General features: G+C 46.8%; 2 protein-coding genes across 2 annotated transcripts in view; one reads left to right on the top strand and one right to left on the bottom strand.

Annotated features, from left to right (window-relative positions):
- The window catches only part of LOC137522867 (galactoside alpha-(1,2)-fucosyltransferase 2-like), a 95,225-nt gene that overhangs the window by 50,731 nt on the left and 22,934 nt on the right, over positions 1-21,560 (bottom strand). The gene's annotated exons all lie outside the window — the stretch shown is intronic.
- On the top strand, positions 1,936-9,590 carry LOC137521311 (uncharacterized). The gene is made up of 4 exons (XM_068240411.1): positions 1,936-1,980; positions 4,920-5,106; positions 7,649-7,852; positions 9,294-9,590. Exons 1-4 carry the CDS (start codon positions 1,936-1,938, stop codon positions 9,488-9,490), a joined length of 633 nt encoding a protein of 210 aa, XP_068096512.1. The 3' UTR covers positions 9,491-9,590.

Genomic DNA, 21,560 nt, shown 5'->3' with positions numbered 1-21,560 from the left:
TTAAAATACAAAAAAAAATGGCTGTAAATTAACATCAGGACTACCGGTAGGTTCCAGACAGCGGTCGTGCAGCCCACATTGTGTCCAAAGTCCAACCGCACAACTGGGACATGAAAGTTTTCAGCCCAGACACCTCAAAAAAATTACACAGCAATTGTGTTTTGGGTTAAATATAGGTTGTATCAGCACAGCAGCAGTGGCCTGTGGCACCCTGGTGGCGGGAGCAGCACAAGCAGCAGGAGCAGGGCAATGCAGCAGCAGGTGTAACGTGTGCCAGGAGCATTCCGGACGTGGCACGTGTACATGGCATGTAGCGTTGGTACCATGGCTGTAAAAAAAATTGTGCACCAGGCGGCTTAGTTAGTAATAGTTAACAATCAGGAGGAGCCAGGAGGTTAGGGTGGTGGTGGTAAAGGGTGGTAAGACAGGCATAGTGATTCCCAGCCACTTCATGTCCCCCTCTTGCCAACAACAGGGAAAGACTCGCCCAACAGGGTCTGGTGGCGTTTTTTCCTTGCACAGAAGCGGTGGAGGGAGCAGAGGAGGCCACTGAGGACTGGCTGCCTGAACAGGCCTCAGTGTCGGTAAGAGTGGCAGAGGGGGTTCTGGTACTCTGAGTCTGACCACTGCCAGCGCCAGCTTGCTTCAGCCAGATGATGTGGGGTATTTGAAAGTTGTGCTTTTTTAAAATCGGGGTAGGACTTTAAAGCAAATCAGCACAGAGTGACAGACAGCAGAGTAGAAGACAGTGCACACTAACGGTCTAACTGTCACACTGACACTGCTCAGCACAGCAGCACTACAGTGATCTGTAGTAAGTTAACACAGTACTACTCTAACAACTAACTAGCACTGCAGTACTAACTACACAATAACACAGTAATCCTATTCCATAACCTATACTGTGGCTAAGGCTAATAGTACCAGGCCAGCAGCAGGCCTGGTCTGTGCATAACACACACAGACACAGGACCTAACTAGCATCTGCTGCAGCACAGAGTCTGACTGTCACTGAATGAAATCAAGCTAGCTAACTAAAAACAATATAACAATAGTGTAGTGAAGGTGTTTAGCACTCAAAAGCTTTAGGTTTATCACTGTATACAGCACTTGCTAGGCCAGCAGCAGCACTGGAGCATGTCTCTCAGTGAGCAGTCACACAAGCAAGGACGAGATTTCTCATCATGTCACCCCTCCTTATATACAGGGGGGGCTGGCCAGGGTTCCCTTCTGTGATTGGGTGCTTGGGCTTAGACTGGGAGCCCTCTGATTGGCTCAATGACTTCATGGACATCATCTCCATGGTTACAGTATCCGGATTCGGATATCCGACCTAAGTATCCAACCGGATTCCGGATTTCAGATTGATATCCGAGTTAACTCGGATATCGCTATTCAGATTTACACAGAAATCTGGAATCTGAATCCGAGTTCGGATAGCGGAAAAAGTTCGGATTATCTGGGTAGTTCGCGTCAGTGCTGATCGTAATGGAAAAATCTACGCTTACGGGTCATTACGCGTAATTCTACGCAATTACGCATTACGCAATTACGGTTACGACGTACTACATTATCTACGGGTCATCTCTGTAATTACGCGTAAACTTACGCGGTTACGCGTAAGGGTACCGTAATGTATGCGCTTACGATATATTGTTACGTGTACTACGGTAATTACCACCTATGCGTACGTTTTGACGCATGCGGGCGAGCGTGTACGCAATAGCCGCCTATCACTATGGTAGCTATTGCGTAAATGCGTCAGTACGTACGCGTACGTATGCGCTCCGGGCACGCTCAGCTTCATAGGCTGTGATTGGCTAATGCGTAAAAATCAACAGGAAGCTGTAAAAAAAAGACAGAGACTCGTGGGAAAGACCTGGACACCACACAGACTTTGATTGCAGCCTGCAGGGAGTCCAGGGCACATCCAGCATGCCTCCAAAAAACCCACCCGAGTTGAAAAGGATGGTGATTGAGGTAAGCAATGTATTTTGAACAAAATGCATTTATTTGGTATTGTTTCTATGCATTTATTTATATTTTACTTTAAAAAGTGTATCATAGGTGTTGCAGAGGGTTTTTTATTTTATTTGTCACTGTAACTTTGCTTGTACCACTACTGTTAAAGGGACTGCGAGCTACGCGTCATGACGTGACAGTCCTGCGCATACGTGGGTTTACTGCGCATGCGCAGGACTGTCATGCCGGCCGCCGTCATGACGCGTATCGGCTGACGTAATGACGTGCCTCTTCCTATACCAGCAAGTGTGGGGGCGACGCTTGGCTGAGTGTCGCGGCTGAGTCCCTTTAATAGTAGAGACACATTCACACTGTATTTTGCTAAATGTTAGTGATATTATATTGTAATAGTACAGTAAACTTACGTTACACTCATTGCACGCCTGAACATTAAGTCTAGGAACCCACTAAAAATCGCAAAACGCTCCCGCAGACGCTAGCGTCTTGTTTTTTTTGGAGCATTTTGCAAGCGGTTGTTTAGCGGTTTACGTTAGCGTTTTTTGCACGGTTTGCGTTTTTTGTATGGGAGTTCCTAGTGTCTACATTGTTTTGTGATTATTGATTAGTGTTCTGAATTTTTTTTTTTTTTTTTTTCTGGACAAAAAATGCATTGTGGGAATCATAAATGCATTTTTTGTTCAGCGCTTTAAAAACGGTAAACGGTTTCAGCAGCACTCCAATATTTTCATCTGCTCATGAACGGACATTTTGTTAAAGTGAACCTTAAGTGAGGAAAAAAAATTGAGTTTTACTCACCTGGGGCTTACCTCAGCCCCCTGCAGCTGATCGGTGCCCACGACGAGTCGCTCTGATGCTCCGGGTCCCGCCGGCGGCCACTTCCGGTTTCGCCGTCAGGACCCGTCAGGCTGGGGAACGCGGCTCATGCTACGCGTTCCCAGCCAAAATAGCACCCCTATGCGGCCATATGTCCGCATACGGGTGCCTATGCGGACATATGGCCGCATAGGGGTGCTATTTTGGCTGGGAACGCGTAGCATGAGCCGCGTTCCCCAGCCTGACGGGTCCTGACGGCGAAACCGGAAGTGGCCGCCGGCGGGACCCGGAGCATCAGAGCGACTCGTCGTGGGCACCGATCAGCTGCAGGGGGCTGAGGTAAGCCCCAGGTGAGTAAAACTCAATTTTTTTTCCTCACTTAAGGTTCACTTTAAAGGACTTCCGAGGCCAAAAAGAAAAAAATGACACTATACCTTTTTATTATCTGAATCCATGGAGGATGTCCAGCGCGTCCTCCGCACCGTACCGCCGTCATTGCAGCCCTTTTCGTTCCCCCATGGCTCGGCCCGACCCCACTGAACGGGTGGCATGTATTCCACAAGTAAGATGGCCGCCTTGAGCCGCGGCTGCGCAGTACGCTTTGCCGCGAGTGCGACTGCGCAGCCTTTAGCCCGCCTCCCGTACCCAGTATGCGGTGGGAGGCGGGCTAAAGGCTGCGCAATCGCACTCGCGGCAAAGCGTACTGCGCAGCCGCGGCTCAAGGTGGCGGCCATCTTACTTGTGGAATACATGCGACCCGTTCAGTGGGGTCGGGCCGAGCCATGGGGGAACGAAAAGGGCTGCAATGACGGCGGTACGGTGCGGAGGACGCGCTGGACGTCCTCCGTGGATTCAGATATTAAAAAGGTATAGTGTAATTTTCTTCTTTTTGGCCTCGGAAGTCCTTTAACATGTTCACGAACACAAATTCACAATATTTACCAATCACATTGGCTATCATTCATAAGGCTGGTTTCACAGTGGGACGTTACAGGCGCACGTTAGAGCAGCCTGTAACGCAGCCCACCGCACAGTAATGAAAAATCAATGGGGCTGTTCACAGTGCGGACGTTGCGTTACATTGTAACGCTGCGTCACAAGACAACGTACTGCATGCAGTACTTTAGACGCGGCTAAGCCGCGTTAGACTGCTTGCACATGCTCAGTAATGTTGGGGAGGAGCGGAGAGCGTCCAGGCACATGGCTAATTAATATGCACTGCGCGTTGTGACGTGCAGTGTTTACTTCCTGGAGCATCCGCTCTGTGCGGCGATTGGCCGGCGGGACCACGTGATGCCGCATGCGCACAAGAGTGCGCATCACGGCATCACTGACGCCAGAGTGAGCTGCACAACGCGGCTCACTCTGACGTCCAGATCCAGCACCAGCACCACCAGGCGTTGAGTTAGGGGAACGTTATGCGACCTTAACGCCCCCTCTAACGCAACGTCCTGGTGTGAAATTAGCCTCAAGCATTCCTGCATGCGCAAATTCTGAAAACAGCTGACTTTACCGAGCACTTAGCAAAATGTGCATTCATATAAAGGCTGTTTCCGCATCAAAAGCTGTCATTCCCGAGCACAGCGATAAATTACCGCCTTGTGCGGTGATTATCTAAAAAAAGGTAACAAAATGTCAATTCATAAAGATTAGACCAAGCGTTATGCGGACGGGGATTATCGCTCCCTAGGAAGTAGCGATAAGCATGTGGAATACATGTAACTGAATGGGACACAGACCTCCCAAGCAGCAGCAGAGAGAGCAGCGCACGGAGGGACTCGGGCAGCTTCTCTGTTTCCGCAAGCCTACCACCAGGCTTTTTCGGGGAATCACCGCACTTACAGTATATCGCAACTGGCAACATTTGTATGAATGACCACCAGAAGTCTAAAATACCGAAAGCGGTACTTTCCCGCACAGATTTTGTTACCGACCACACTTTAATGAATGATAGCCTATGGGTGGAAATTACATTTGGCCAAAGGATGGGGGACCAGATAAAGTAGGGTGATACTTATATCATTTTTATAATGTTGAAACATTATGATTTAAGTAAAGTTAATCCTAATTAAAAAATGTATAATCCATACAGTGCTCATGAATACTGTCAAATTTTTTTTCAGGAATTTACAAGAGGTCGATATGACCTGGTGGTGGGGAAGTACAAAAAGCGGGTGGTGAGGAAGGTCCAGTTACTGCTGAGGACCCAATTCAGCAGGAACTTGAGGGTGAAGCAGGTCCAGATGATGTGGAGCGACCTGAAAAGGAGGGACAAAGAGCTCGTCAAGAGCATTGAGGAAGCCCTGTCATGTAAGTCAGAAAACTACTAGTTTATGTATGTGTATCTTGGGTTTTTTATACGGTATCTAATTATACTATAAAAATACCTTGTGCAGTGAATATTATAATAGAGTTGTGTAGTACTATATACGGAAAAATTATCCGTTTAATATTCACAGATGAGCTCATCACTTTTTCCACATTTTGTTTTCGTTATGGAATAATTCTAAAATGGGTTACCTAAATTATTTTTTGTGCTCCTGCCTCCTGTGTGGGCATAGTGATGATATTTGTGCAGTATTTGCTGAGTGTTTTGTTTTTTTGGAGCATTTTGCAACCGGTTGTTTAGCGGTTTGCGTTAGCGGTTTTTGCACGGTTTGCGGTTTTTGTATGGGAGTTCCTAGCGTCTACAGCGTTTTGCGATTATCGATTAGTGTTCTGTTTGGGTGGTTTTTTTTTTTTTTTAAATTATTTTCTGGACAAAAAAAGCATTGTGGGAATCATAAATGCATTTTTTGTCCAGCGCTTTAAAAAAGGTAAACGGTTCCAGCAGCACTCCAACATTTTCTATTGGAAGCGGTAACGCACCCGAAATCGAACATAGAAAACTGCGACCGCTGTAGTGGAATTTGGGCCACCCATTAACATTACCAGAGCATTTTGCGGGATCGCAGGGCGGTGCACAAAACACTCAAAACGCGCATAAAAGCGCTCTAGTGGGTTTGAGCCCTAAGAGTATGGGCCCTTTCCACTGCAAAACACAAACGTAAACACGTTATTTGTGCAATGCATCTAGATATTTTGATGTAAATGCTTTAGTGAGTTTTTTATGTGTTTGCTTTGCTTTTTTACTGTGGCTGAAAAGTGTTGTATTGATTGAAAAAGAAAAAACACAAAACGCATCGTAATTGCGCAGACATGCACCTGCACTATTGAATTTGGAAAAACGCATGCGTTTTGCATTTTTACCAAAAACGCAGCTAGTGTAAAAAAGGGCCTTATATCATACTTTGTGGAATGCAACTTGATAACCACTGTTGATCACCTGGTATTTTTTACAAGGATTTGATAGGTGCTATCGTCCATCAGGCTCTTTGGTCCTCTCCATGACCTTGGCAACTGCCAAGGTTTGCCTTGTGGATGATCCGGCTGTGGTGCATAGCCATTTTAAGATCTCTCCAGAGTTATTAAATTTTATTGATGCCTATGCTCTTGCTTGGCCTCTCAACTCAAGGGCATACATACACAGAGTTGTCTCAAAGCCACTCCTTTGATATATTTGCTGTGTGCGCAGGGGCTTATTCCTACTAAAGATGAACCATTGCCCCAGTCTACGTTCAGGAGCGCTCTTTATATCCTATCCTATTTATATTTTACTGTATTTAAAGCGAATGGGTACCAGTTTTACAATAAAAAAGTCAGATACTCACCTAAGGAGAGGGAAGGCTCGGTCCTAATGAGCCTTCCCTCTCCTCTCCCGGTGCCCTCGGTGCTGTGCTGGCTCCCCCGTTCGCATCTGCCAACGCAGGGAATTCGGAGGTTTTCAGGAGTACTCCATACTCCATACTACGCATGCGCGAATGCGTCAGAGTGCGCATGCGTAGTATGGATTGGCCCATCTTCGGGAGCCCGATTGCTCCCGAAGGCTTCCGAAACCTCCCTTCGGCGGTGGAAGTGGCAGTATTTGACAGAACTGGTCGAATACTGCTACGGGGGATCCTGCGCGGGACCGGGCACTGGGAGAGGAGAGGGAAGGCTCATTAGGACCGAGCCTTCCCTCTCCTTAGGTGAGTATCTGACTTTTTTATTTTTAAAGTGGTACCCATTCACTTTAAGAGTCATATTCTTTCATGTCCAATAAAGAAATAAACGGTATTAGAATTTTTCTTTTTTCTGTGTTTAAACACTTCACATCCAGACCTTGTTTCCCCCTTATGGACCAGTGCAATTATAGCCAGATGTGCCCTCTGGATTAGTGTGTGCACTCAGGATTAGTTCCCCCCCCACCCCCACCCCCCCCCCCACCCCCATTATAGCCAGATCTGCACCCAGAATATTTTTTTTTTAAATCCAAAATGGGTATATGTATCCACATTATTTTATTAGTCACCCCAGCTGCACATTTTAACACCTCACCCCACCCCTCACCAGGGGTCCTTAATCCCCCAGTATGGATAGTCAGATATCCCACCCCCCATTCAGGCAGCCCCCTTTGTGGGTAGATCGCAAGCCGTCTCTCTCACCTCACCTCGTTCCTGCGATCAGGCTGCAGCCTGAGCCTCCGTTCCCCGCTCTACACGCAGCCCGGTGATGCCCTTAACTGGGTCTGGGCTTGATGACATCATCAAGCCGAGATTCGGATATTCTGCATCACGGGGCTGGCTGCAGAGCGGGGAACGGAGGCTCGGGCTGCAGTCTGATCGCAGGGACGAGGTGATGTGAGAGAGACTGCCAGCAGTTGGATACACCAGCAATTAAAAAAAATAATGAGTTTGAGTAAAAACTTAATACTTTTTACCTATTTCATGACATATTTCGTTCTCATTATATTATTTATTATTCTTTATTACAGCTGGATCTGCTTCTCATCCCCCACCTGCACAGCAAGGCCCAGGACGTGCCCCCAGACAGGGCAGGACCCCACCGTCTGCTGCGCAGCCCCAGGACCTGCAGGAAGGAGATGCCCCTGGACCTAGCACCTCCCGGTCTTCCTCCCCAGGCCCCTCATATCGCAGCCAGCGAGTGGCCAGGCGATTTGCTGGAAGCCTCCAAACTGGTAAAAATATTGCATTGTATAATTAATAGGTTTTGGATCAGGATGATACCATTTATTGGCTAACTTCAAAAAAATTAAAAGAGCATGCAAGCTTTCGACTGTAGACTAGAGCCTTCTTCGGGCTTAAATCCTGAATGCTTACAAACAGATGGAATGGACAGCTATATACATGCAACATCCCAAGGGGATACATAATTTTTTTTTACACACACATACATGTCATTAAGATGCCTTAGTTAGGACACGTGTCAAACTCCAGTCCTGGAGGGCCCGATCCATGCCAATGTTTAGGATGGACTGAGAAAGAGAGGAATGTGTTGTACCTGATGGAACACACCTATCCCGATGCAGACCCATCAATTTATTTGAGCTGTGCCAAAAATTTGTGAGGATCTCGGCCCTCGTAGGACCGGTTTGACATCCCTGCCCTAGGGGAAACAGAGCAGAGTTAGTTAGCTGAGAGTACTGTGTAAACAAATGTGTTATCTCAGCTAACTAACTCTGCTCTGTTTATCTCAGCTAACTAACTCTGCTCTGTTTAAAAAAATGTATCCCCTTGGGATGTTGCATGTATATAGCTGTCCATTCCATCTGTTTGTAAACATTCAGGATTTAAGCCCGAAGAAGGCTCTACAGTTGAAAGCTTGCATGCTCTTAGTCTTTTAAAGGCAACCTACACTGAGAGGGATATGGGTATTTACTTTTAAACCATACCAGTTGCCTGGCAGTCCTGCTGCAGCCAAAGAGATCAGTAGTGGCTGAATCACATACCTGAAACAAGCAGCTAATCCAGTCTGACTTCAGTCAGAGCACCTGATCTGCATGCTTGGTGAGGGGATGTGGCTGAAAGTATTAGAGACACAGGAGCAGCTGGAGAGCCAGGCAACTGGTATTATTTTAAAAGGAAACCTCCGTATCCTTCTCAGTTTAGGTTCCCTTTAAGTTAGCCAATAAATGGTATCATCCTGATCAAAAATGTCTTGCTTTTTTCTGATGGCTAACACGGTACAAAACTCTACTGCTTTCACTGTATAAGTAATATCTCATATTAGGTTAACTACAGTCAGGTCCATTTCCATTACATGTGGTACGATATGGCACACCGCGGGTGTCCTGAGACCATTGCACGGTAATGGTATAGTTTCTATTGCGTTCAGGTTCTGCGGAGCGGTGTAGACTGATCCAAGAATCTTCAGCATGCTGCAGATTCTCGCAGGGCTGCATCTGCGTCCCATATCCTCTAATCACTTCTGCATTGGGAGATGCGGAAGTGATGCAGCGAGGTGGCCACCTTCGCATTACTTCTATGGTGGAACAGGGCCCTAAATGTTATTGTATAAGCTTTACATTACAGGTTTCTTTTCTTTTTTTTTTGTTTACATGTAAAATGTATAATCATTGTATCAATCAGGTTAACCTATTTTCCCTATTCTTTCCACAGTTCCACTTTCCACTCACTTACTAGTGAGACGGGAACTAAGGAGGCTGAAGGCAAGGGTGAGGAGGCATGAGACAGGAGTGCCGGTCCGGGAGTTCAATCTCCTACAGCAGCAGGTCCTGGAGCTGCGGGAAAAATCGGCCCGGCAGGACGAGATAAATGCCCAATTAATGGGCACCGGGGGCAGGCGTGATGCCTAATATTTTATACATAATTATTGTAAAAATGAAGCGCTTTTTTTATTACATTATTTTCACTGGAGTTCCTCTTTAATGACAGTATGTTTGTTTATGCTGAAGTTCCCCTTTAAAGTTTTTTGTTTTATTTTCCATTATTTTTTTACTAAAAAAAAAAAAAAAATTTGCCAGTTGCAAAACAAAAAAAAATATATATATATACACGTGACATGGCAAACCCAAAAAAATAAATGTTTTTCATAAACAAGTATACGTTTCTTCTCTTTTGTTGTACGATCTCTGACACTGACACATTGTGTTGGACTAAATAATCGCAAAAGAAATGCAATGACATTGTTAGTACAATGCATTTCAAAAACATATATTTATGCAGAATACTTAGTTGTATGTGTCACATTGCTTGTGTGATGCAATCCCTTAATTTTGTAGATCTTCTTCTGTGTCCAACACAAAGCACCAGTGTGAAAAATTTACAGTGTGAAGAGTATATGTAGCAATTATTCATTGCTTTTTATTTCTCTTTTACAGCGCATGCGCCGGCTCAGTCTCCTCTAATTTCTTCCTCCCTTCTGCGTGGCCCGTGTCATAGTGCACGGAACTATGATGCGCTGCAGAGAGTCGTAAATAATTAGAGGAGACAAAGCCTGCGCATGCGCTGTAAGGACACGCAGACATCATTTTTCAGGTTGCAGCTCTACTTTCTGTAGGAGCTATGATTTCAATAGCATTGAGAGCGGGCATACCGGGATGGACAGGGATTAAGAGAGGGAGTGTATACTCTTCATATACACCTGGGTATACATTTTTTTTTTTTTGGGGGGGGGGGGGGTTTGGACTGGTTTGCAGGCTGTAAAATACTTACCAAGCCTCCAGCAACGTTTTGTAGCCTTTCTGAAGCTCCTAGCATGCTCCTAGTGGTTTTCCGACGTCCTCTGTGCACGGCAGCAGGCGTATCACTTGACTCTAGGCAGGTCAGGTAACGCGCCGGCTTCCATGCAAGGAGGATGGCAGAAAGCCACTAGGAGTTTCAGGAGGGCTGCAAGATGTTGATGGAGGTTCAGTGAGAATTTTGGAGTAGGTGTGTGTTCTTTCTGCTGGCGGTTCAAGCAACCGGTTCAAGCTGGCGGTTCAAGCAAAGGACATGAATACGGCATCAGGTGATCCCAGCTGGTGGGGGATATTGGGGACATATATATATATATATATATATATATATATATATATATATATATATATATATATCTGATAATATATCTGTATGCATGTACAGTATATCTCATATGCATAGAAATACAGGGAGCCAGACCTCTCCCTCCAGTTAAATATACATAGCCAGACCTGCCCCCCTCTCTCCCAGTAATTCATAGGTAGCCAGACCTCTCCCCTTCCCCCAAGAAATTCATAGGTAACCATACCTGAAACCCTTCCACCCACCCCCCTGTAAATCATAGGTAACCATACCTGAACCCCTTCCCCCCCCCCCCCCCCCACTAATTCATAGGTAACCAGACCTGAACCCCTTCCACCCACCCCCCTGTAAATCATAGGTAACCATACCTGAACCCCTTCCACCCCCCCCCCCCCCCACTAATTCATAGGTAACCAGACCTGAACCCCTTCCACCCTCCCCCCAGAAATTCATAGATAACCAGACCTGAACCCCTTCCACCCTCCCCCCTGTAAATCATAGGTAACCATACCTGAACCCCTTCCACCCCCCCCCCCACTAATTCATAGGTAACCAGACCTGAACCCCTTCCACCCTCCCCCCAGAAATTCATAGGTAACCAGACCTGAACCCCTTCCACCCTCCCCCCAGTAAATCATAGGTAACCAGACCTGAACCCCTTCCACCCCCCCCCCACTAATTCATAGGTAACCAGACCTGAACCCCTTCCACCCTCCCCCCAGAAATTCATAGGTAACCAGACCTGAACCCCTTCCACCCTCCCCCCAGTAAATCATAGGTAACCAGACCTGAACCGTTCCACCCTCCCCCCAGAAATTCATAGGTAACCAGACCTGAACCCCTTCCACCCTCCCCCCTGTAAATCATAGGTAACCATACCTGAACCCCTTCCCCCCCCCCTCCCCCCCACTAATTCATAGGTAACCAGACCTGAACCCCTTCCACCCTCCCCCCAGTAAATAATAGGTAACCAGACCTGAACCCCTTCCACCCTCCCCCCAGAAATTCAGTTTCAGTTTATTTTATTTTTTTTGGGAGTGCTCCATGACAGTGGGAACACTGCTATCTATAATCAAAAGAAGGTGGTACATTATAATAAAAAGTGTGGAGCACCCTAACGGTGGGGACACCCAAGAAATTGAACAGGAACAGGTGATTTTTTTTTTTTTTTGTGGAGTGCTCCCTGACAGTGGGAACACTGCTATCTATAATCAAAAGAAGGTGGTACATTATAATAAAAAGTGTGGAGTACCCTAACGGTGGGGACACCCAAGTAATTGAACTGGAACAGGTGATTTTTTTTTTTTTTTTTTTTTTTTTTTTGTGGAGTGCTCCCTGACAGTGGGAACACTGCTATCTATAATCAAAAGAAGGTGGTACATTATAATAAAAAGTGTGGAGTACCCTAACGGTGGGGACACCCAAGTAATTGAACTGGAACAGGTGATTTTTTTTTTTTTTGTGGAGTGCTCCCTGACAGTGGGAACACTGCTATCTATAATCAAAAGAAGGTGGTACATTATAATAAAAAGTGTGGAGTACCCTAACGGTGGGGACACCCAAGAAATTGAACAGGAACAGGTGATTTTTTTTTTTTTTTTTTTTGTGGAGTGCTCCCTGACAGTGGGAACACTGTTATCTATAATCAAAAGAAGGTGGTACATTATAATAAAAAGTGTGGAGTACCCTAACGGTGGGGACACCCAAAAAACTCAACAGGAACAGGTGAGTAGTAATGTATTTTTTTTCCGGTGTGCTCCCTGACAGTGGGAACACTACTATCTATAACCAAAAGAAGGTGGTAAATTAACGGTGTGGACATCAAGAAACTGAACAAGAAAAAGGTGAGGTTTTTTTTTTTAAGTCAGCAGAAGCCTTTTTGGTGGCAGGTAGTATGCAAAGTCCTAGCTTGTGGCCCTGAGAGGAGCAGCGGCTCAGTCATATAGTAAGTTGACCATCACCCTCAGTAAGCCCAAGCCATTTTGGTGGCAGGTAGTAGGCAAAGTCCTAGCTTGTGGCCCTGAGAGGAGCAGCGGCTCAGTCATATAGTAAGTTGACCATCACCCTCAGTAAGCCCAAGCCATTTTCATGGCAGGTAGTAGGCAAAGTCCTAGCTTGTGGCCCTGAGAGGAGCAGCGACTCAGTCATATAGTAAGTTGACCATCACCCTCAGTAAGACCAAGCCATTTTGGTGGCAGGTAGTAGGCAAAGTCCTAGCTTGTGGCCCTGAGAGGAGCAGCGGCTCAGTCATATAGTAAGTTGACCATCACCCTCAGTAAGCCCAAGCCATTTTGGTGGCAGGTAGTAGGCAAAGTCCTAGCTTGTGGCCCTGAGAGGAGCAGCGGCTCAGTCATATAGTAAGTTGACCATCACCCTCAGTAAGCCCAAGCCATTTTCATGGCAGGTAGTAGGCAAAGTCCTAGCTTGTGGCCCTGAGAGGAGCAGCGACTCAGTCATATAGTAAGTTGACCATCACCCTCAGTAAGACCAAGCCATTTTGGTGGCAGGTAGTAGGCAAAGTCCTAGCTTGTGGCCCTGAGAGGAGCAGCGGCTCAGTCATATAGTAAGTTGACCATCACCCTCAGTAAGCCCAAGCCATTTTGGTGGCAGGTAGTAGGCAAAGTCCTAGCTTGTGGCCCTGAGAGGAGCAGCGGCTCAGTCATATAGTAAGTTGACCATCACCCTCAGTAAGCCCAAGCCATTTTGGTGGCAGGTAGTAGGTAAAGTCCTAGCTTGTGGCCCTGAGAGGAGCAGTGGCTCAGTCACACAGAAAGTTGACCATCACCCTCAGTCAGCCCAAGACATTTTGGTGGCAGGTAGTAGGCAAAGTCACCGGAAAGGTGGAAGACCAATAAACAAAACAGCAGCAACATCAGGGACACCAGTAAACATAGCAGGACATAGCAGTGCTCCATGAGGGTAGGAACACTGAAATACTTTTGCAGCAGGAGCAGAAAAAAATGAAATTGTGCAGTGCACTGTAACGGTGTGAGCAACGATATCAATAAAAGGTTTTTTGTTTTTTGTTTTTTTTGGGGGGGGGGGGGGGGGGTTTAACCATAGAGCTCCATAAAAGTGGGAAGACTGCTGTACCTTTGAATCAAATTGTGCAGTGCACAATAATGTTGGGAACACAACTGAACATTAAATATTTAATGTTATCTTATAGACACATAGGTATATCAGAGGGATTTGAAAGCGATCTCATTCAGTTTCTGTCTCTGAGGGCAGGGGCTGAGTATTCACCATCAATCCAGGACTGATTCATTTTTAAGAAGGTCAGTCTGTTCACTGAATCTGTAGACAAACAGGATCGCTTTTCAGTAACCACCCCACCTGCCGCACTGAATGCACGCTCAGAAATGACGCTGGAAGCCGGGCATGCCAGAAGTTGAAGCGCATACTGCGCCAGCTCGGGACAGGTTTCCAGTCTGGCGGACCAAAATTCCATAGGGTCCTCTGTGCGCATACTGTCAGATGCACCAAGTGACCTCATGTAATCACTGACCATGCGGCCCCCCCGCTGGTGAAAACTTCCTTCTACTGTTCTTGTTGTTATTGTTGGACGCTCAGAGAAGTAAAAGTTTCTCATTGCTCCAAAAAGGTCTCCAGGAAGAATGGGTCTGCTAGGCTCAGCTACTTGCTGGGTGCGATGAGTGGGGATAGCTGTGATCTCAGACTGTGGAAAGGCCTCCTGCACATGACGTATTAGGGCCTGCTGCAGCTCACGCATCCTCTCCTCCTGCCGGCTTGCTGGAATGAACTGACCCAGTTTCCCCTTGCATCGAGGGTCTAAAAGGGCGGCCAACCAGTAGTCATCCCTCTCCTTAATGTTTTGGATCCGGGGATCTCTGCGTAAGCATTTCAACATATGAACAGCCATGGGGAAGAGATGAGCCTGCGCCTCCAAATCATCCGGTCTGCTCAACACATCAAAATCCTCTGACTGCTGCTGCTGCTCGTCCTGCCTTCCAATGTCTACCCACCCATGAACCACAGATGCCGCACTGGCCTGCTCTCCCTCCTCACAATGGTCAGGCACCTCAAGTAAGTCCCGCGTGAAAGTAAGCTCCTCCTCCTCCTCCTCCTCATGTGCCTGAGTCTGGGTGGCTTGGAGCAAGCTTTGTTGTTCAAGCTCATCAAGCGCATCCTCCCCAGCTGTCATCAGGCTACTCAGACTCTCGTCCAGCATGTACACGAGAGGGATCACTTCGCTGATACAGACTTGTGCCCCACTTACGAATGTTGTAGCCTGATCGAATGGGGACAAGACACGGCAGACTTGATACATCAGCCGCCACTCTTCCTGGGTGAATCGGGCAGGTGCGCCCTGGGTGCCATGTCCTCCTCGGAGGTACTCTGCAACCGCCTTTTTCTGCTCGCACAACCTATTCAGCATGTGAAGTGTGGAGTTCCACCGTGTTGCACTGTCTGCAATGAGCCTATGGGGGGGCAGGCCATGTTTCTCCTGCAATTTAGACAGCGAATCTTTGGCATTTGAAGAATAACGTAACTTTGATACAACTCTTCTTGCATGCTGCACCACATCACTCAAACCTGGGTAGGTGCGTAAAAAGCGCTGCACCACCAGGTTGAGTATGTGGGCAAAACATGGCACATGGGGGATGTTGCCCTGATTCAGGGCGGCAATCAGATTTGCTGCGTTGTCACATACAACATGACCAGCCTGGAGTCTTCTTGGGGTCAGCTACTTCTGCACCTGTCCGTTGATAATGGCCAGGACATTTGGTGCAGTAAGTCTCTGCTGCTCAACGCTGACTAAACCCAGAACCGCCTGACAGCGTCGATGTACCACTCTGCTGTGGCCAGTCCCACGGGCACGCTTACTGGGGGCCTCAGCTGTAGCGGTTGCGACATGACTAGAGGCAAGTGTGGAACTGTTCCCCTTGACACCACGGGGCGGCGCAACCAGCTCATTGGCCGCCCCAGGACTGGAACCCTCCTGTTGACATTGGAGGGTGACCCAATGTGCCGTAAAGGACATATAACGTCCCTGGCCATGACTGCTGGTCCAGCAATCCGTCGTGAGATGTACCCTGTTGCCTACAGAATAGTCAAGGGACAGGGTCACATTATCCACAGTGTGGCGATACAGATCAGGTATTGCTGTCCTAGCAAAAAAATGGCGGCTGGGGATCCGCCATTCTGGTATGCCAAACCTCAGCAGCTCGCGAATGGCTGTACCCTCCTCTACAAGACTGTAGGGCAATAACTGCTGGACCATAGCCTGTGACAGCAGCCCATTCAACCTCCGGATCCTGCTGTGATGGGAAGGCAGTGGCTTTGTCGACCTTATCGACTCAGTAATTAAGGGCTGGGTGCTGTGAGCCACTGACGAGAAACGTGCAATTGAGGTAGCAGACATGTGGCCTCTACTGCCAGACTGTGTTGCGGAGTGAAGGCAGGGGGAAGGGGTGCCGATGTCAGAACCTGAATGGGAAGAAGGATGGGGCACTGTGCGGGGTATTTTGCCCATTGCTTCCTGAACAAGCTGATTTTCTCTCTTATGCTTTTTTATGTGGGAGAGTGGTCCACCTGTGCCCGCTCTTGACAAGTCCTTCCCTAAACGCACTTTATGACCACAAATGTTGCATATGACAATGTGGGGATCAGATTCATCAACGGTAAAGTACTTCCAAACTGGGGCTTTCTTAGATGATTTTTTAACTGTTTTTTCAGTCTCAGGCACAACAATTTGGGAGAGGGTGCTTTCAGATGCAGGCTCAGGTTGTGGCTGCTGCCTCGTTTGAAAAAGCCTACCAGAGGAGCCACTGCTTCCACTAGGTCTCACGGTATGCTGATGCAGCCTCTGCGGCTCTGAATCATCTGAGCTGGCATCATCATGATGTTCAGGCGGGTCATAGTCCCTATCCAGATCATCGTCACTACATCCCTTATAAGAACCCAGCTCATCATCATCAGGATAATTGGGAGAAAGAAGGTTGGGAGAGCCCTCATCCTGGATGTTATGTTCTCCCATTGAGGACTGAGACTGATCGCGGGCATGGTACAAGTTGTCATCATGATCATCACCCGCCAATCCCTCATCGATAACATTCTGAGGTTCATTAAAAAAATTCTGGGCATCAGACTCTAGGTTTATGTCGGACTGCGAAAGAGCTTTGTCCACAAGGTCTGCAATATGTGCAGTATATGGAAGTGAAGGCTCATTTTGGATGTTGGTGGCAGATCTTTGAGCAGGCATGGGTGTGCTGCTGGTACTGCTGCTACTCTCCAGGGCCTGAAGATTGGGGGACTGAGAACCGCTATCTCTCGTCACAAACTCCACAATATCAGCAGCCTGGCTCTCCCTAATGGGGCGTCGTGGGCCCTTCATCATCATAGAATCGCGCGTAAGGTTGTAGACTTTTTTTGGAGTTACATCTTCACTCCTCACTGTGCCTGTTGAGGATTGGCCACTACCTCGCACTGATTGTCCACTACCAACTGACTGTCCCCTGCCAGTTTTGGACTGACCCCTGCCGGGTACAGTGCATCCCCTGCTTGGTGCAGAGCGTCCCCTTCCTGCTGTGAAATAGGGATGTACTTTTTGGGCTGCTGGTTCTTGATCACTGCCTGTCAAGGTGTCAAACAAACATCTTTTTGCAGTGGGTTCAATTCCTCGGCCACGGGCACGGCCTGCTCCACCTCTGCCAGACATTGTAGGGAATATGTTCAGCAAGTGCCAAACGTTATTGTTTTATTGAAATGTAGGGGAAAGTGACAAATGATAAACGTATAAAATAAAATAAAAATAAATCAAATTAAAATTTCAATGTAATGAGGGAGGAGAGGACTGGAGAGCTAGTCCAAATTATATATCAATTGCTTTTGGACAACGCACTTGAAATAAATCCCCCCACAAAAAAAATGAAAATAAAATTCAATCAAATCAAATAATCAAAATGATAAAAAAAAAAAACAATTCACTCTCAGCACACGATCCCTGAATCTAACTGATTTCACTCTATTACATATCACAGGCCCTCTCTTGTCTCTACAATCTACGCTTTCACTGTAAAATCACAAGCCCTATAATCAGTTTTCCCTGCCTCTAACACTAAACAACAGAATTCTAACCCTAAACAAAGCCCTAACTACAATAATCAACTTCCTAACACAGGCTTACAATCACACAGATCAAAGATCTAAGAAAATACAATAGAATTGCACTTAATATGGATGTGTAAAACTGTATCACTCTCTGTCTCACTCCTTCTCCTCAGAAAGTGAAAGCAACCCACAAAGAACACAGATCATGGCTGACAGCTTATATACTAAAGGGCGGGAGAAGATACTATTGGTTGCTTAGGATGTAGCTCCCAAACAAACTTGATAACTGATTGGCTACTCTTGGAGAAGGGGAGTTGTGCCTACGAAATTACGCGTAAAATTACGCGTAATTCACCGTAAAATTACGCATGCTACGCAATTACGGTAGGCGGCGTAATTACAATACCGCTTTACGGCTTACGCGTACATACTTACGCGTAAGCCGTAAATTACGCGTAGCTCTTACGCGTAAAAAAACGGTAAATTACGGTGCGTAATTACGCGCATGCGTAATTTCGGCCCAGCACTGGTTCGCGTATCCAAAATCCGGATGAGCATCCCTGCACAGGAGCCTATAGGCACAGATTACCTGGCACCCTAGACTTCACCCTCCATGAACCTACAAACCCCCACCAAACTGCACTGCAAGTGTGCTGGCTGTCCCTGCTGTCCCTTCTCCCTTACTTCCCTTGCCTGTCATAGGTAGCTACAGGTGCCCCTTAGTAATAGGTAGCCAGAGGTACCCTCAATATTAAGTAACTAGAGGTGCCCCTGACTGAAGTGAAATCTCGTCAGTGGAATGCCGAGACCCAGGTGAGTAACCTCTCATTTACACTCTCATCAGGACTTAGCATAAGGAAGGAAGGAGGCGCTCTAGGAGAGGAGTAGAGTTGAGCCGAAATTTTCGTAATTTCGCATTACTATAATTACGCATGCGAAATTTGCGATTACGATGCGAAATTACGGTAGCGTAATTGCCATTAAAATCGTAATTGAAAATACCGTAAGCGTAATTTTCAACGCGTAATTTCGCGTTTCGTTCATGCCGTAATTTCGCATTAAACGCTACCGTAATTTCGCGTTAAACCGTAACGCTCCGTATAATATAAAAAAGCCGCCGACTTTAAGGGTTAATAGCAAAGCTGCCGACTTTAAGGGTTAATAGCAAAGCCCCCTTAAATGCTAAGAGCCTCAAATTTGGAGATTATATTAAGGAGATCAGGAGGAATAAGAGGAAAATTTTTTTTTTCAAAAAGACCTTATAGTTTTTGAGAAAATCGATGTTAAAGTTTCAAAGTAAAAATGTATACATTTAAAAACCCGCCGACTTTAACGGTTAATAGCAAAAAAAAATTTCCTCTTATTCCTCCTGATCTCTGTGAGAATCTGCTCAGCTGCCTGTGCAGACAGGCAGCGTTTTGACCACTGTTCACGTCTGCATTCTGCAGGTCTCTTTAAGAGAGACTTTCTGTCAGTTCTGCAGCTTGTGTTGCTGAGGAATTTGCATACATTAGTCATGCAAATCCGTTACCTGCCTTCTTTTGATGACTAGCACTATAAAAGCATTCTGCTCCCAGAATGCTTTGCTGGACATTTCCCTTCCATGGTCTGTTCCTGATGGACACTGCTGGAGTGTCAGCCATTGCTATCTAGTATAGTTAATTCCTGGGGGTTGCTTTAGGCTCCCCTTCTAGTCCAGTCAGGTTGTATTATCTGTTTTGCCTGTTCCGTCTGTCTTGTGTTTGGATCGCACAAGCCCTAGCGTTAGCGGCTGTGGATCCTTCTGATTGAGTCTGGAGTGTAGGTTGGAACAGCGGTTGTTTCTGCCTACCTCATCTGTTCTGTCTGCCGTGTGTTTGGATCCTTCTGTTCTGTCTCCTGGGATCGCGCTAGCCACTTTTCGCTGGCGCTGGGGATCCTTCTGTTCTGTCTCCTGGGATCGTGCTAGCTACTTTTTGCTAGCGCTGGGGATCCTTCTGTTCTGTCTTCTGGGATCGCTCTAGCTACTTTTTGCTAGCGCTGGGGATCCTTCTGTTCTGTCTTCTGGGATCGCGCTAGCCACTTTTCGCTAGCGCTGGGGATCCTTCTGTTCTGCTACTCTGTACTTGGATCTCGCTAGCCACTTTTCGCTAGTGCTGTGGATCCTATCTCTCGCTTGTCCCTGTTTTCGTGTGTCTGTCTTGTCTGATTCGAAACGCTTGCTGTAGGCTCGGTGAGGTAACCGTTAAGCAAGCGCTCGCGTTCTCTGTTTCGTGTTTGTCTGTTAATGGTTAGTTAGGCGTGCTTGTCTCTATTGTGCTTATCACGTGGAGACCGCGCATAACCGCGTGCACTGTTGCGAATGAGTGCGGTGTTCGCGGTTAGCTAGCATTTGTTATTTTCCGTATTTCCTTATTGTATTATTTGCTGTGCCTTTGCTACTCTCGTGCTCCGCCTTGCTGTACCTTGTGTCACGTCTGGCGATCGCACCTCTCGCGATCGCGTTCCTGTTTCTTATCTGCTGTGGTGTGTGCACAGTCGCGGGTTGACGACTAATTTTATGCACACACACACAATCTGTCTCTGTGCTCACTTTCAATCGCTTCTCTTGCGATTGCGTTTCTTCCCTTCGTACAATTCCTGTCTGGCGTGTGTGGTAGGGCAGAGGAGCTGTTCCTCTGCACTCCACAGCTCCACCTGCCGACAGGAATTTCCCTCTGCAGGTGCATAGCACCTAGCCTGGGTGTCCTCAATTATACGCTTGTGGAGGAAATCCGCCGCGTCTGGTGCGCTGACCACGGAGACGATTCCGCAATCGTTACAGAATGTCCAGCCAAACCAAAATTCCCAGGGCAGAGGGAACCTTCGATTTTGTTTAGATGTCATTGCCTGAGGCAAAGGCATATGTGGATCCTATTATAGGTAGGATCGCACACTACATTAAAGCAGTTAAAAAGTCTGTCCTCGTTCCTGACCCCAACCCATATGGAGATTACCTAGATACTGGGTTGTTTGAACCGCCATTTGCCTCATGGGAGATTGGGGCCTTGTTGGAAGAGTTTGATTTCGATTGGAAAGCCTTTTGCGATTTTTATATCGCAAAGAGCGCGGATGACCTGAATGATTGTCTCGACTCTATGTACCTTTTGATCGATTTTGATGAATGTGATGAGTGTGATGTGGATCTGGTGATTTATGTGTGGCAGACTATTTTGGACGAATTGCACACACACCAACCAATTATTTCCAATAAAGAGACACCATTGTCACATGATTATTCCTGTCTTTCTGGGGTAAAGCAAGTGAGTTTGGACACTGTGCGACCTGAAATGAATGGGTGTGCCTCGACTGTGGACACCTGCGCGAATTCTGATGGAGTTTTTCCCGTTTGTTTAGAGGTTAAATCTGTGCGATCTGATGCCGGTTTCTCAGATGTTCCTGTCGATTGTGATCGGCGTGAGTGTGTCAGCTTTGTCAATGATTTGTGGGATCCCTTGCCATGTAAAAACAGATCTTCTCTCAGTACTACTTTAAGATCCTCCATCTATGATCTCGCTATGGGGAAAATTCCCAAACGATGCAGTTTCAAGAGTAAAATTAATATGATTCCTCATGTTGTTGTCACAACTTCCCCTAACATTGTTCAGTATGAATGCTCAGACCTAGTCAGGTGTGAATGGGAGCCCCCGTTCCAGAAAAAACAGCTCGAAGCGTTGGTGTATGAATTGGAGAACGATTCAGAGTCGTTTTGTGAGTACTACATTGCCAGAAGTGAATCTGTCTTGAGAGCATGTATAAGTTATGCTTCCGCCTTAAGAGAAAAAAAGGGGT

This window comes from Hyperolius riggenbachi, chromosome 6, assembly GCF_040937935.1.
Source record: "Hyperolius riggenbachi isolate aHypRig1 chromosome 6, aHypRig1.pri, whole genome shotgun sequence".
Lineage (NCBI taxonomy): Eukaryota > Metazoa > Chordata > Amphibia > Anura > Hyperoliidae > Hyperolius > Hyperolius riggenbachi.
This window is presented reverse-complemented; position numbering and strand designations above follow the sequence as displayed.

What these genes read in the sequence shown, in the direction of transcription:
- LOC137521311 (XM_068240411.1), top strand. Translation starts at nt 1,936, where the DNA reads ATGCCTCCAAAAAACCCACCCGAGTTGAAAAGGATGGTGATTGAG. An exon ending in TGAAAAGGATGGTGATTGAG is followed by an intron (nt 1,981 to 4,919) that starts GTAAGCAATGTA and finishes ATTTTTTTTCAG; the next exon opens with GAATTTACAAGAGGTCGATA. An exon ending in CATTGAGGAAGCCCTGTCAT is followed by an intron (nt 5,107 to 7,648) that starts GTAAGTCAGAAA and finishes TCTTTATTACAG; the next exon opens with CTGGATCTGCTTCTCATCCC.